Raw genomic sequence first — 15,533 nt, 5'->3', positions numbered from 1 at the left:
AGAATTTCAGAATTTCAGAATTCAGAAATTTCAGAATTTCAGAATTTCAGAATTTCAGAATCTCAGAATTTCAGAATTTCAGAATTTCAGAATTTCAGAATTTCAGAATTTCAGAATTTCAGAATTTCAGAATTTCAGAATTTCAGAATTTCAGAATTTCAGAATTTCAGAATTTCAGAATTTCAGAATTTCAGAATTTCAGAATTTCAGAATTTCAGAATTTCAGAATTTCCCTAATACAAAGAAAAAGGAAAAAAAATAATTTGTCATTCTTTATTCATATTTTCAATCAAGAGTTCTCTACTTAGCGTAGGACTTCGAGTAGGTCGTTGACTTCTTATATTGATACTTTGGAGCCGCAGCTGGAGCCGGAGCAGCTGGCGATTTTGGAGCTGGTGAAGTTGGCTTAGTGGCAACTGGAGCACTCATTTTGGAAGAAGATGCTGGAGCTGCTGGAGCTGCTGGAGCGGTCGGAGGCTGAACAATGACAAATTACTTGTTGTCTTGAACTACTTCCTGTAGAATCTTACTTTCTTTCCGAAGAGCTCATCGTCGATATCCACATCAAGATCGGTGTTCTTGTGATTGCCAATGGCATCGACTGGCACGAATGCTGATTTATCTGCCATCTCGCTCTTTTCTGGCTCTCAAATCGTCGACTTTGCTCCACAAAAACACTCGGAAGACTTCGAGAAGTTTCCGTTAGTTTCACAATAACCATCCCAACTCAGGGATCGCACCACATTGACGTTTTGGATGACCAACTAACCCAAAATCTTTTTTTCTCAAATTTCATCACGTAGAACACGTGGAAGTCATTTTAAAGAACATCAAGCTGCTGCGCCTTCGGCGCAATTTAATCAAAGCTCACGTAAATCTATTACTTTCCAAGATTTTCAAAAGTCCACAGAGTGACACCGGGACCAATACACACGTCTTTTGTATTTGAGGAAGATTAAACGTGAAGACCAGAACAACTCTGATAACATCTTGCCACGTGCAATCTCCATAAATAAGAACAAAAAACGGAGGAGAATCAGCCAGTTTGAAGCTAACTTTGGCGAAAAAACCCTCGACAAGTTTTCAACAACGATCGTTTGCGGTTCGTCATCGAAGCAGCGTTAAGTGGGAGAAAAGTATCTAGAGGTCTTCACTGTAATTCTGTGTTTTTTTTCAGTTTCCATGTGCAAGATGACGTCCCGTTTAACGTGTCTTCTCATCTTCACCTTACTGCTCGGTTTACCAACCGCAGCTGCCAATGGCTCGAGTTCAACCACAGCAACAAATGCTCCTACCCAACCTCACCTACTAGAGGAATTCCTATAATGCCTCCTGACACTTCATGCGAGTCCGCTTTACTTCGACAATAAACAAAAATTTACTGTTTTCAGCGTGCCCGGATGATAAATCTTTTACCAGCCATTGTGGCAAAGATCAAAAATGTAAGCATAACAATGAGATATGCTACCGTGATATGAAGGATAGCTCGAATCCTGGAAGTACCATAATGGCGTGCTGTGGTAGGTGGGCAAAGTTTTAATAAAAGATGTATTACTCTCTTAGTTCAAACTGAATATTTCTGCCCTTCCACTGGATTGTATACAAAGCATCATGAAGGAAATGGTGGTTGGTTATACAAGTATCTTGGCGAAGCCGAATTACCAAAAGATCTCTGGTACAGACGTTGGCATATAAAGTCTGGCGAACATGGAGTTGCTTGTCGTAAGTGTTGTGATCACCATAGAAGAATGACTAATCTTTTTTCAGCACTTCCGAACTCGTACACATTGAAAGTACCAGGTGAGACGCATCTTCCAATCGAATGGGAGAACAGGAAGCATAAAAAATGCCAAAAGAACTCTGATTGTGATGACGGACAATTCTGTGATGCCGTCTGGAATCCGAGCTATGAAAAGGGTACGGTACCATTTCTGGATGAAAGTCTCAATGGGAAATCGATTCGATTTTGCTACAAACGTATGTTGAATTTTTTACTGATTATGTTTTTTTTTTTAATTTTTTAAAGGGGGCTCCGTTTTCAAATTTTATTGTATTTCAATGTTTAAAAATTATGTATCGTCTTAAAACTATAGCGAATTGAAGCGAAGTTTTGTAATTTTCTTTCTTTTTTGAGAGTTTTCTTATTAGCTTTTTTCTTAATTTTTGGTATCATTATGATTTAGGAATAATTTATTTATTATTTTCATAATTCATAACGGAAAAATACGAAAAAATGGAATTTTTTCAAAATAATATCTTCCTTATATATAAAACGCTAGATGCGTCTGTTGGTCTCCGTGTCACTCTGTCCGCTTTTGGAAAATTTGAAAAATAAATTTAGATTTACGTGACCCGTTAAGAAAAAATTAGACGAAATCGCGCCAAAGGGCACCACCTAGCTGGTTAGGAAGAAATATAAAAGCAAACAACATTATTTGGGGTTTAAGTCCCCCTTCAAAGAGAAAGAATGAAATTGAACGTTTTCAGATCCGGATCTTCCTGAAAACATGAAGCACGTTGAGCATGACAACGGTCTCAAGTTATGCACCTCGCACTACGATTGTAAGAGTATGGATCAAGTTTGTCATGAAGAAAAAGACAAAATAACATACTACAACGAAACAAGTGGCAAGAAAGTATCAGGGATTTGTGTCCACGGTAACCAAATATCACTTTCTATTTTTCTAATACACAATATTCTTTCAGTTGACTCGTGTCCCAAAGGAATGGAACACTCCCGGGCGGTTTTGAATACCAATAGTCAGCCTTGTCATGAAAATACCGGATGTCAGGGAGCTGGTGTTTCAAAGGGCAGCTTTGACTTCAACCCCCATTGTCTTTCCTACTTCCCATCTGATCCATCTCGTAAACTTTGTTGTTTCGAGAGGAATCCAGAATGCCGACTTGGAAAAACGGAGACCCCAATCAAGAATTGTACTCAGATGTCGGACTGTACTGGAGATGTTCTCGTAAAGGATGCCAAATGGAATTTGTGGTGTGATGATAGTGGAAAGAACGTGTGTTGCAAAGACATGGAAAACAAACTCTGGCAATGTCCGGATCTTGTTACTCCATTGTTCAACGAACCAAAATGCACTGGATACTCGAAGGATAATATTCATTCAGGAACTTGTCCAAAGAAAGGAGGACGTTGTGTTCATGGTCATTGCTGTCCACCATGTAAGTTACAAATAGAATAAGGTTATTTCTAAAAATTAAATTTTTTCAGTGTCTATTTCGGAAAACGGCACCAAAGTTGATCTCGGCAAAAACCTCTACGAAACGGAATTCCCATGCAATCCGGCTAATCCTATTCAGCCTGGTTTCTCTTACGCATTCTGCAATGCAGATACTAAGAAGCTGATTATTGTTGGAAAATTCCACAATAATGGAGACAGCATGACAAAGGTTTCTGGATCCAAGTGCACCATAAACGCTGATTGTTCTCCCGATGGAAGTTCAGTTTGTGTTTATGAGAATGATAAGAATCATGTGTGCTACTACAATCCACTTCGTGCACTTCGTCCAGAAGTTTCTTCATTCTGGAAGACTGTTCTTATTATTTCTCTGGTCTGTGCTGGTGTCTTCATGATCATCTCGCTCGTTTGCTTCGTTTATTATCGTTCCAAATCTGTGTTCGATAAATATAAGAAGAAGGGAAAGAAGGGAGGAAAGGGAAGTGATTCGAAGAGCAGCAAGGGTGGAAAAAATAAGAAGAAGGGAGGAAAGAAAGGTGGAAAGAAGGGAAAGAAGGGTGAGGAGAGTTCCAAGAGCTCCAAATCGAAGAAGTCAAAGTCGAAAAAGGACACGGAGAAGTCGAAATCCGAGGCGACGACTGGTGATGGATCCACCAGCTCTCAGTTGAACTAGAAAATAACCCCCACTAGTATTCATGGATTCTTTTTTGAATTATTAGAAAATAAATGTGTAATTGTGTAATTGTCTAATTGTTGTAATAAAAACATGCAGGTCAGACATTGATATCGAAAATTCATAAACTTCTCGAATTTCGTTTTTTGAAACGTTGATTTTTTGAACTTTGTTACATTTCAATTTTGACCGGAAATCCAAAATTCCGATTTCAAACTTTCTAAATCCCTAAACTTCTTTAATTTCAAATTCTAGGTATTCCGGAAGTTTTTGGTTTTTTTTTGAAAATTATAATTTTTTGAATTGATAAATTCTAATTTTGGCTGAAAATCCAAAAATTTGATTTTCAAACTTTTTGAAAATCCCTGTTAAACATGAAATTTTGATCCTGATTTTAAAAAACTCGATTTTCAGAAGTTTCAATTTTCGAATTCCGAAAATTTTCCAAATTTGCTTTTTGATAAATTCCGAATTATCAGGAATTCTTCAATTTGTCACTTTTTTGAATTTTCAGTAAATTTTGAATGGCAGATTTTCGTTTTTTGAAATTATTGAATTTGTGAATTTAGTGATTTTTTTTTCAGTTTTTGTGAAAATTTCCATTTGTGATCTAGAAACCAGAAAATTCGAAAGTTCGCAATGTACGGAGAGAATTACGAAACTTAAATCCTGAAATTAGAAATTCGGGTTTTCAAATACCGACAGAAAACATAAGGAAAAAAATATATAAGAAGAGGCACAAGTTTATTTTTCTTGAACGTTTTTCACTTTGTTATGGATGAGTTCAATTGTTGGATTGGAAGGTGGCAGAAATAGGCCGATGAAGACCGCCAGTTTGAAAATGTAGTACAACGGAATGTACTCAAGAATACGATCAAATAGGACGAAGAATCCGAAAAGTGTCCAGTAAATGAACATGATTCCAGAGGATAGTCTTTCCGATGGCTCGCAATATGTCAAAACGATTGGAGCTGCTACAAGTAGACTATTCGCCAAGTAGTGAGGCTCTTTGAGAACGACCAAAAGAGCCAGAATGAACATGATTGTTCCTTTGATGAGCTAAACTTTGAAGAATAAGCTATCCGTTCCAACAAAAGGAAACTACCAGTTCCACTTCGACTCCAACGATTTCGCTGAACCTTTTCGCCCATCTTGCAGTTGGATACTTTTGATCATGGATGAGGCTGATGAACCAAGTTTGCACTTCCAACTCTGACTTGCTTATTTTTGAAGGATTGAAATGATGGATTGAAACAAAAAAAACGAAAATCGCAAGTTACGTAGAATTCAGAAAAGAAGGAGAGCACGAACAAAATCTGGATAATGAAGTCGTTTTTATGTTTCACAAATATCGACACTATAACAATGAAGACTCTATTTATCGGTTAAAAAACGGAAGCCCACAAAAAATAAAAAAATTATCTACTTGTTCTGTGTAGCTGGTTTCTCAGTAACAGTTTCAAGAATAGTTTCGTATCCACTGGTAATCGATTGATTGCGGAAAGCTGGGAATGTCTCCCATGGAGAGTTCAAATCGAATTTACGAAATTCTTGGGCCATCTCCGATGGTTCGTAGACGACACGCTTCAATTCTGGATCATAACGGACTTCATTGTATCCAGAGAGTGGATAATCCTTGCGGAACGGATGTCCCTCGAATCCATAGTCAGTGAGGATTCGGCGAAGATCCGGATGATTATTGAACCATACTCCGTACATGTCGTATACTTCACGCTCGTACCTGGAAATCGTTCTTTGATATAACTTTTGGAAGTTGAATAAATCTTCAAACTTTCGCTTTTACAATACTTTTTTCTCATAAAAATGATAACTCACCAATCAGCTCCCTTGAAAACTGGGGTAACAGAATCGATTGGGGCAATTTCGTCAGTGTAGGTGCGAACACGAACTCTCGCGTTAAATCGAACCGAGTAAAGAGCGTAGATGACCTCAAGACGGTTCTTGCGGGTTGGAACATCCATTCCAGTGATGAAAGTTAGGTTGGTGAACTGGGCAGAATGGTTTCCCTGAAAAATGAAGAAATTTGAAAATATTCATAAACGATGATAGAAGAAAAGTTTTTATAGCATTACAACTTTACAACTAAGCATTACAACCTGCAATTTGCAAGTCAAATCATTCTTTGATTTCAGCGAGAATTAGTATTTGAAAAATTACTTTTAATTTTTTTTTTGAAAAATTAGAAATCTCACCTTGAGGAACGAAAGAACTGGGACGACTCCAGAAGGATGAATCAAGAGTTCCAGCTCATCTCCTGCAGCGAATTGTACTTTCTGCACGAATTTCGGCAAGCACTCGGCAGCATACTTTCCAAAGTTAGCTAATCGCTCACGCTTCTTCTCGTCAATCTTCCAGATAGTTGCTGTAAATTCGATTTTTTAAAAAAATGGTTTCCGTTTTGAGTTGTACGTTTTTTCGGAGCATCTGTCTTGGTTTCGATAGTTTGTGATACAACAGAAGTTGTGGAGATTGGAGACTTTCTGATGACTTGTCTCGAAACTGCCTGCCGGATTACACTACCCAGCATTTTCTGAAATGTAGAAAAAAATGAACAGTGTCAACAGTATATTTTTTATTAAATCAAGCGAAAATGTAATAGTAAAACAGAAGAAAATATAAAAGTTATCAATCGGTCGGTCGCCGGGCACAAAGAAGACGCAAGCATATCCGTTTATGCGCCAACGTGGGAGGTTGGCGTATCTCTCGCTTCGGACGCGGAAGAGGACTCTGGACCGTTTCAGAATGATTCCATAAGAGATTCAGCGAATTGATGAGTCCTTGGGTCATCGTACAGTGTCTTCTGACCTTTTGAGTTCAACCTGTCGAAGATAAGACGCACACCAGTTAGAATTTGTTGAAAGTTGCCTGAAATCAAAACATCATATTTACAAGCAAAATGAATTTTAATTAATTCATTCACCTGTAACAAAAACTGCAGTTTCTTCACAGTCCGATTCGTATTTTCCTAATTCGTCGCCTCTCTCAAAACGAACGTCTACATTTGAACTCAACTTGATTTCGTTGATTTTTGCGCCGTTTTTGCCTGCAAGAATTTAATTATGAAAAAACAACACTGGAAACCTATTTTTCTGACTTATTAATAGAGCTAGTTATTTGAATGCCACTTTGAAAGCGACGAACGAAACAAAAGAACAAAGAAGCATGTGCATAATGAAGTGTGAAAAACATATTTCACTGTGTAGGTAACCTGTTTTTGTACTTCTATTTTTCCCTCTTCCTCTAAATACTCACCGATGAGGAATCCAATGTCTTTTGGAGGAATTTTAAAATTATACTGTTGATTATTGTTACGAATTTTAGCAACCAAAACCATCACATCATTCAGAGCCAACTTCAAGTTCCAATATGGTCCTGTTATTCGAACCATTGTTTCTTCTGCGTCATTTTTGTAGATATCCAATGCAACTTTATTATCCTTTTCAATTTTGTGAATATTAGTTCCTTCTTGTCCAATAAATTGCCCTAGAAACGATGAATCCAGGTATTTATAGATGGGAAAATTCAGAATTTCACTTCGCATGACGAAAATCCGATTGAGAGGAATATTAATAACATGGTTTGAACGAGTTACGGTGTACCAATTGTTGCAGTGTTTGCGGACAAATGGGTTGAATTTCAGCGGAAGTTTGAAAATTGATTATCGCAACATAAATACAGAAAAATTTAACTGGAATAAAGTTAAGCTGTGTAGTTTTCACTTTTTCTTTTGCTTTTACACTTCCTCAAGTCCTCAGTGCCGTCATCACCTTCTTCATCAAATAAACATGCGATTGTAACATTACGGAAGAAAAAACGGTCTCAGCTGTAATCCACCCCTTAAAAGATATCTCTTAAACCATGTTCTCTTCCACTCAAGAAAAAAATATCTATGAGATCATAGCGGAGAGTGATCCATGCGATGCGCGAAAGGAGACGAATTTTTTTGAATGTGGGAGAGAGAAAAGAGACGCAGAAGGAGTGGGTAGAAAAAAGTTGAGTGGGCGGAGTCGGATCGGAGGGAAAGGGCGCCAAATAGTTTGGCACCCAGAGACACAGTCCCTTCAGTTTCCACCGAGAAGACACAACTATGCTTCTGGCGACAATTATATTTTCTCTGGCGGTTACTGTAACTCACCAACGGAGCGTCATTCAGAATACTGTAAGGTTTCTATAGATCTGAACGCTTTTTTATTTTAGGGAATTTTTTTTGGATGTTCTGCATGGGTTTTAGAATGTGAAAAGTTTCTGAAAGTTGTCCGAGTTCTAGATTTCGAAGATAAACTATAAGCAAATGTACCATAAACCTGTCAAAGAAGGTCCCACCTATTTCGACTGAATTTATCTCGGTTACTGTAAGGGATATTAAGAAATTTTCAACTGATAAAATATGCTTGATTTTACGAGGAATATTTTTTCTGCTGACCACTTCTTGATACATTTCACAGGAAACGAGAAAAATTGGCTCAGAGTTGAAAATTAGAGGGCCCTTCCGTTAAAGATATTACAGATTTTTCCCAGAATCCTATAGTAGTGCAATTTTTACTTTAGAGGTTACCTGCCATTCCCTCTATAGTTCCTAATAACTAGGTTTAAATGCGCCGAAGGCGCACCAGCCAGCTGTTTGAAGCTGTAGAGAAGCGACAAACAGGCTGGTAATTCCTAACTCCTACACCCAAATACGTGCGATATCAAAACTCAAAAAAAAATCAGAACTCCAAATTCTCGAAATTTTCATAATCCTCATACACTTTTGTACAATCTCGGTATCTAGATAGATACAAAAAAACAAGTTATGTCCTAAATCTGCTCTTTTCTACAAAGTCCGGTCCAATTGTTTCTTCTTTTTTTCGATATGAAACCAGTGGAAACAAAAACGTACATGAATTGCGCAAAAAACTAATCGGTTTTATGATTTTGTTTTATTCGCTTTGTGTTGTCCATTACCCCAACCAAAAAAAAACTAGATAAAGTATTGAGAAATGAGGTATCGAGATTGTACATACATATATATTATAATCCTTTTTTGTATTTCGGACTGTTACCGAAATATATTAGTTTATAGATAAATTTGGATTTTGGAAGATTTTGTCCAAAGGGAGAGAGAGAGAGAGAGAGCCAAGAGAAAAAGAGGAAGCACTTGAAATGATGACCGGATAATAGATGACCGGTGTGTCAACATGAAACAAAACAACAGCACTTGAAATCCAAAAAATAAGAAAACTGAGAAGAAACGAAGGCACTGGGGTGAAAAGTGCACAAGAGATCCAAGAAGAGATCTCTGCCAAAAATGGTTTAGAGGCTTAAAGATAACAAGAAAGCGCAATTTGAAGAAAAAAGATTAGCTAACTATTTCAGGACTGCTCCTTCCATTCCTCTAACTATTCTGTGAGTTGGACATACGATGAGCTGAGCAATGATATTGTTTTCGAACTAACTTCTCGTTCTGATTTCTCAAGTTTCTATACTGCCATTGGTTTCGGAAACGAGAAGCCGGTAAGTATATTCTAGAACAATTCATCATCATCTGTTTCCTACTGTAGGAAGACGTCATGGCTGTATACGTTCGATCGCTTCAAATCGGGTTGATTGATGGACATCTCGTGGATGATGGAGCTATTGAATCTGATGAGAAGACCAATGTTCAAGCGTTGCAATTTAATTTAGAAAATGGAGTTTTGACTGCTCAGTGTAAGCTATAAAATTCAGCAAAATTCCTTGATCTGGAACAATTATAATTCAAGAACTATATAATTTTCTTGTATCTGTAAAAAAACGTATTTCAAGTATTTGAAAAAATTGCTGAGAGAGTATATTTTCTTGATTGGTATCTAAAAACATTTTTAAAAGTAGTGTTTTGAAAGTGAAGATACAGTATTCCCTCTAACAGAAGCCCACTCAAAAGTCCAAAAGTCAACTTTGAGCTCAATTATTTCGATTCCTGTGAGAGATATCGAAAATCTGTCAAATGTTAAAATATTTATCTCAATATCACCAACATTTTATCAGTTGACAGATTTTTGATATCTTCCATAGAAAACGAGATAATTGAGTTCAAAGGTTACGGTTTGGCTGGGCTTCTATTGAAAGGAATACGGTAAAAGCAAAATCCTTGATCTGACAAAAAATCCGCTAACGTTCATATAACAGTTATAGAAATTTTTTTTTATCTGTGCTAGAAGAAATTTCAATGGTTAGAAAAAGGCTTTTATAATTAGTAATTTTTCACAATAGCAAATTGAAAACAAGTAAAGCTACCGTATTTCCTCCAATAAAAAACCACCAAAACCGTCAACTTGGAGGTTATCTCGGTCCCTATGAGAGATATTAAAAATGTGTCAACGGATAAAATACTGCTGGTGTTATGATAAACAATTTATCAGTTGACAACTTTTTGACATCTTTGAGGGGAATCGAGATAAATTGGCTCAAAGTTAAAAGTTAAGGCGCCCTTGTATTACAAGTTTTCCAGTAGGTATCTTTTTCACAATTGGCTTGAAAAACAAACTGGAACAATTTTTTTAAAAGTTAGGCTATTCATGCAAAGCACACAGACCTTATGTCAAAAAACATTATCTGCAACCCATCCATTTTTCAGTTGCCCGCCCTATCGAAACGTTTGACAGCCAGGATTCGGATCTAGGAAGTTGTATTGTAAGTACCAGTGATAGTACATTTGCAGTAGCCATCACTCACATTTTCAGAACATGTTTTTGCTGACGAAACCAAGAGAAATCATCACCGGAGCTCCGTTGGAACTCGGAAATGAATCTGGGCTACAGAAGATTCAAGTTTGCGATATTGCAGTTACCTGTGCCACCAAAATGCACAATGGTTAGTGAGAATTTCGAAGAATAATGTCAGAATCAAGTTTCAGACGTTCTTGTGAAAAGACAAGAGGAAAGCAATGAAGTACCAATTTGCTCTACTGGCGGAGAAGATCAGAAGAATAGAATCGAGTGGACTGTAGAAGGAGAAACGGTCCTTATCTTTAACAACAACTTTAATTCAATTATTTTGTTTCCAGGTTCATTTCTCCGTTTTTCAAAATGCTAAAAAAGGACGTTGGTGGACAGCAATCGGAGTTGGAGAATCAATGAACGACTTGAATATGATTCTTCTTTTTGCGGATACTGGGAAACTGAAGAAACAAGGAATATTCAGAACAGAGGGAAAAATGGTTCCTTTTGACGCGGAGTTAGAAGGAGTCGAATTGAAAAAAGACTTGGCTGAAGTGAACAACGGAAAAGCACACTATGAAGTTTCGATTGAAAAGAAGTTTTTCTTGGATAGAGCTGTAAGTTTTTTTTCTGAAATTTAAAATAAACATTTATGATTAAAGAATGAGAACGGATGTTTCACCATGCAATATGCAATTCTTGCTGGAAATTATCAACCAAACTTCAATATTCAAAAACATCTTGACACCCCTTCAATGCTTGAAATTTGTAATCTCGATGCATGCAAAGCTCCAACCGAGCCCCAGCAGGAAATTGACGGAGAGACTCCAAAGAAGACAACTCATGTGACAGAAGAAGTCGTTGAGGAGGCATCTGGAGCCACAGAGCCCCCAAAAGTTTTGAATAATGAAGTGGAAGGATCTGGAGTTCCAGTAGACCCGAAAGTTGAGAATCAAGTACCGAGTTCCACTCCACATACAGCAGAAGTAGCTGATGAAAAGCCATTGACTGGAGGAGTCGAAGCAGCTCCTTCATCTTCATCCACTACTGCTCCAGTTGCCCCAGCAGATCCTTCTACTGTTGCTGCTTCTGTATCAGCTTCCACTGCTTCATCTACCCCAATCCCTGAACCAATAACCCCTGAGAAAAGTCCGTTTTTCTTAAGATTTACCCAAAATTCATTGGAATTTACTCCAGATCACGTCTTCGCAGTCGACAATCAAACAACGAGACAAATGAAATCAGATGAGAAGACAACAGATAAATCAGAGGAAAAATTGAATGATACTCCAGAAGAGACAACGAAAGCAACAGCCGGTAGTGTTGGAGATGGAAGCAAAAATGGCTGTGGAGCTGAGCATGAGGATTTGAAAGTTTGCGAATCCTATTTCGCCGAGTATTTGGGAAAAGTTAACGAGTGGTCTGAGAAACATAACATGACTATTACAAGTCATATGTGGAAGGTGAGCTATGAGACAAATATTAGTTATTTTCTGCATTCGTGGGAAAAAGCTTTCCATCTCTTTCTAACCGAAACCACCCGTCACCCGAGTAACGGACCGCTACCGGGCGACAGGCGGGTGTCACACTCGGGCCAGTCGGGCGGCTCCTGGACGTTTCAGAACCCGAAATTTCAGAACTTTTCTGCATTTTTTCTCTAGTAGCTTTTGCACACCAAATGAGTATTGCTTATTTCAATTTGTTGTCTTTCTGCTTTTTCATTCGTTGTTATCTACCGTACTCCTGGGGTTTAGACTAATACTCGGAAACCCTTAAATATCAAAAAAAAAATCGGAAGTTTCAAAAACGATGTCATTACTCAAAGTGTGCAATTACAAAACTCATAATCGCCGGCAAATTTTTTTGCGTGCTTTTAGAACCGTTTTCGAAAATTTCAAAATTTCCCCGATTTTTTGAAAGTTTCCTAGTGAGATCATTATTTGGATCATTATTTGGAGTAAGGTAGACAGGGGGAGCGACGGTCGGTCGACATTTCCTTGAAATACATAGAAAGCTTGCGTGGAAACATTGCGATTTCAAACATAGAAATTTTCCAGGCCTGCACCCTTCTATCCAAAGTTCAACATGTGACAACAATGTGCTGTACAATTTTCCGAAACACGTGTGCCACCCATCTCAGTCTCTAAAATCAGCTCCCCACATCCATATCTTTCCTCTGGAGTTTTCTTTTACTAAAATCAAAATCCATTCCTGTCAGTGTCACATTATTTATTAGTTTCTTTATTGATTTCACCCAAATTTTATGAACAAAAACAAATTCGAATAAACGAAAAAACCGTTGTCTATTGATCTTCAATTTCTTGTTTCTTTGCTGTCTTTTCCTCATTTGAATAATTCGATTGAAGTGCTAACTTGGCCATCTCGGATTCTTTCTGAAAAAAAGGAAGATTTGTCAAGGTTATTTAGACAAAACGATCATATAATAATTATGACTGTGTTCGTTTCCCCGTCAAGGACATAATGCCTGAAAAGAAAGAAAAAAAGAAAAGAAAAAGCTTTCTTTAGTGGATTCCTCTTTTCTATGTGGTGGCAGATGTATTTTCAAAATGAGAGGAAAACTAAGAAAAAAGTTTAGAGGTCGTGAATGCCGGTGATCCTCTCTAATTGTAGATGCAAAAAAGAAGAAGAGGGATGCGGAAGAATGAAATGAGGAACTAGTTTCAATAGCTTACTCAAGAAAATGACGATGACTTTTTGGAAGTTTATTTTTTCTAGAAAAAATATTCAAGAGTTGGGGGACGGTTGGGGTAAATTGGAAAGCCGAAAATTTTAGAAAATTCGGAAAGCTTCAAGAAGTTTCGGCTCTACAAGATTATAGCGGTCCGAGGAGAAAATAACGGACCGGAATAAAACTTAGACACTGCGTGCTCAGGAAGGACCCACAAATCCTATGTTCATCAACTTTATGGAATATTTTTGCTTTATTATCGTTGATATGAATATTTTCTTCAAATTTCACCAGTTTCTTTTTCAGTTCTGAAACATTTTGTGGAAATTATGGCAATGTTCTTTTATATCCTTCCTCAATTTTTATGGCTCCAGGGGTCCCACGAAAATTGAAAGGACCCTGAAAACAACTATCTCAAACTGTATTTTTTTAGCTCTAATAGTTCTCGGGTTCTTTAAGGGTTCTGGAAATTTATAGAAACTTTGAGAAAATTCGTACTTCCTTTTACAATATTTTGAGTCTATTCCAATTCAGAGGTCCCAAATAAATTTGAAGGGACCCTGAGAAAGTAAATGATATACCGCCACCAAGGGAAGGCGATGTGTAGTAGTATTCAATATTCTGGATTTGGAAGTTGAAAAAATCCCATAATATCTCCTATTTTGGAATTATTTCTCCTATTTTTTCTTGATTTTCCAATTCTCCAAATATTGATTCTAAAACAAGTGAAACGAATATTTTTTGGTTTTATAATTTCAAAAATTTTTTTATGGTTATAATTTTAGAAAACTGGAAACAATTGAAATTTGAAATTGTAAGAAAAGGTGGTTTTCTTCAAAAAACCGAAATCTTAATATTTTTGTATTACTTTCTCGTAATCTTCTAAAAGTTTTAAATCAGAATATGAAAAACCGATACTATAAAGAAAGAAGTTTCAAAATATCCAAAATATGAAATACTACACATTATCTTCACTTGATGTATATTTTTGGGATATTTTTTTCAAGGCCCTTCTCATTTCGCTGGACTAGGATAGAGCAAAATAATGAGAAAGGAAAAAAGAATATTCTCAACATTTCTATAAAATTTCCAGAAACTTTAACAGAACCTGATAACTATTAGAACTAAAAAAATACAAATGAAATTAAAATGAAGTTTCATTATTGATTGAAAATTGATAGAAAATAGGATTTGTGGGTATTTCCTGAGAACGCAGTGCAAATTTTCATTCCGGACCGTGATTTGCACCTCGGACCGCTATAATCATATAGAGACAAAGTTTCTATTGATCCCACAAAAAACTTCAGAATACTTACCTGCACAGAAGTGTAGAACTCATTCAATGGTTGTAAAAATGCCATGTTGACAGCTACAGTAATATGCAGAGAAATGGCTCCGAGATACATCCAAAATGGGCCGAGAACACTGAAAAAAAATCTTATTGATACGTACCCTAAAAGCTGTCATAGAAGGGCTCCCTAAATTTTTACTTTAATCCAATATATCTCGGTTCCTGTCAAAGATATCAAGAAGTTGTCAACTGATAAATTGTTAAACATAATTTCACAAACATTTTATCATTTGGCGAATTTTCGCTATCTTTTATAGAAGTCGAGAAAAGTTAGCTGAAACTTGAGAGGATGAGAGCCCTTCTATTACAGGTTTTACGGTATTTCAAAAACAAACAGTCATCTCACCTATAAAACTTTCTTTCGTTTACAAAATGTCCTGGAAGCTCATTCAAATAGGAAGATCTCTTTCCAATAGCCATTAAAAGAATAATAGAAACAGCAAGAATATCAGTAAGAAGCATCAGCGTCATTGTGATTGTTGTATGAATAGTGATCAGCATTTTTCTTTTCGTCAAAACACCAAAAGCCGCCAGAATCGCTCCACCGATATAAACAGTTGCAACTGGAAGAATCACCATTCTGAACACTTCATTGCTAACGAAATATCCTTTGGATTCCAGAATAAAATATACAGCAACTTCCAGTAACATTGTCAGAATTTGCATAGAAACTGTTAGAAGAGCTGCTTTTGGAGCACCAAAAAGTTCGAAACATGCGGCTGGGCGGAGATTTGAAGTTGATGAAGAACTCATGGGTTTTCTTGAAAATTTCGGTTTTTCACCATAGTTTTTCAGACGTTTTCGAGGTGGCATTATATAAGGATATCCCAAAGAAAAGAATGGGAATAAATAATACAAACTGAATGAGTAAAGAATAGGGAGAGAGAGAACGAGATTGAAAAGAGAAAACGACTTCTCATTTTTC

The 15,533-nt window shown here is 36.9% G+C and overlaps 5 protein-coding genes across 5 annotated transcripts in view; 2 read left to right on the top strand and 3 right to left on the bottom strand.

The window, feature by feature from the left end:
• Positions 1 to 7,432, bottom strand: part of Cbr-nuo-2 — a gene marked incomplete at both ends in the record, with an annotated part of 9,121 nt that extends 1,689 nt beyond the window's left edge. The window contains 5 exons of the mRNA XM_002640122.1: positions 5,707 to 5,897; positions 6,084 to 6,253; positions 6,301 to 6,421; positions 6,825 to 6,934; positions 7,144 to 7,432. Coding sequence (XP_002640168.1) covers positions 5,707 to 5,897; positions 6,084 to 6,253; positions 6,301 to 6,421; positions 6,825 to 6,934; positions 7,144 to 7,432 — 881 coding nt within the window. The remainder of the gene's footprint in view (positions 1 to 5,706; positions 5,898 to 6,083; positions 6,254 to 6,300; positions 6,422 to 6,824; positions 6,935 to 7,143) is intronic.
• Positions 301 to 629, bottom strand: CBG12672 (the record flags this gene model as incomplete). Its single annotated transcript, XM_002640124.1, has 2 exons — positions 301 to 477; positions 531 to 629. The coding sequence occupies 2 exons, from the start codon at positions 627 to 629 to the stop codon at positions 301 to 303; spliced, it is 276 nt and encodes a 91-aa protein (XP_002640170.1).
• CBG12671 lies at positions 1,343 to 3,870 on the top strand (the record flags this gene model as incomplete). Its single annotated transcript, XM_045240637.1, has 4 exons — positions 1,343 to 1,520; positions 1,564 to 1,977; positions 2,488 to 3,180; positions 3,230 to 3,870. The coding sequence occupies 4 exons, from the start codon at positions 1,343 to 1,345 to the stop codon at positions 3,868 to 3,870; spliced, it is 1,926 nt and encodes a 641-aa protein (XP_045094939.1).
• Positions 7,433 to 7,749: 317 nt separating the features above from the next.
• On the top strand, positions 7,750 to 12,715 carry CBG12669 (the record flags this gene model as incomplete). Its single annotated transcript, XM_045240626.1, has 9 exons — positions 7,750 to 8,055; positions 9,247 to 9,384; positions 9,432 to 9,579; positions 10,487 to 10,542; positions 10,593 to 10,722; positions 10,766 to 10,869; positions 10,916 to 11,185; positions 11,231 to 12,031; positions 12,626 to 12,715. 9 exons carry the CDS (start codon positions 7,750 to 7,752, stop codon positions 12,713 to 12,715), a joined length of 2,043 nt encoding a protein of 680 aa, XP_045094938.1.
• A 156-nt stretch (positions 12,716 to 12,871) lies between these two features.
• CBG12668 lies at positions 12,872 to 15,361 on the bottom strand (the record flags this gene model as incomplete). The annotated part of the gene is made up of 3 exons (XM_002640120.2): positions 12,872 to 12,961; positions 14,574 to 14,682; positions 14,955 to 15,361. 3 exons carry the CDS (start codon positions 15,359 to 15,361, stop codon positions 12,872 to 12,874), a joined length of 606 nt encoding a protein of 201 aa, XP_002640166.2.
• Positions 15,362 to 15,533: the final 172 nt, after the last annotated feature.

The sequence above is a fragment of the Caenorhabditis briggsae genome (assembly GCF_000004555.2).
Source record: "Caenorhabditis briggsae complete genome, chrI, whole genome shotgun sequence".
NCBI lineage: Eukaryota > Metazoa > Nematoda > Chromadorea > Rhabditida > Rhabditidae > Caenorhabditis > Caenorhabditis briggsae.
This window is presented reverse-complemented; position numbering and strand designations above follow the sequence as displayed.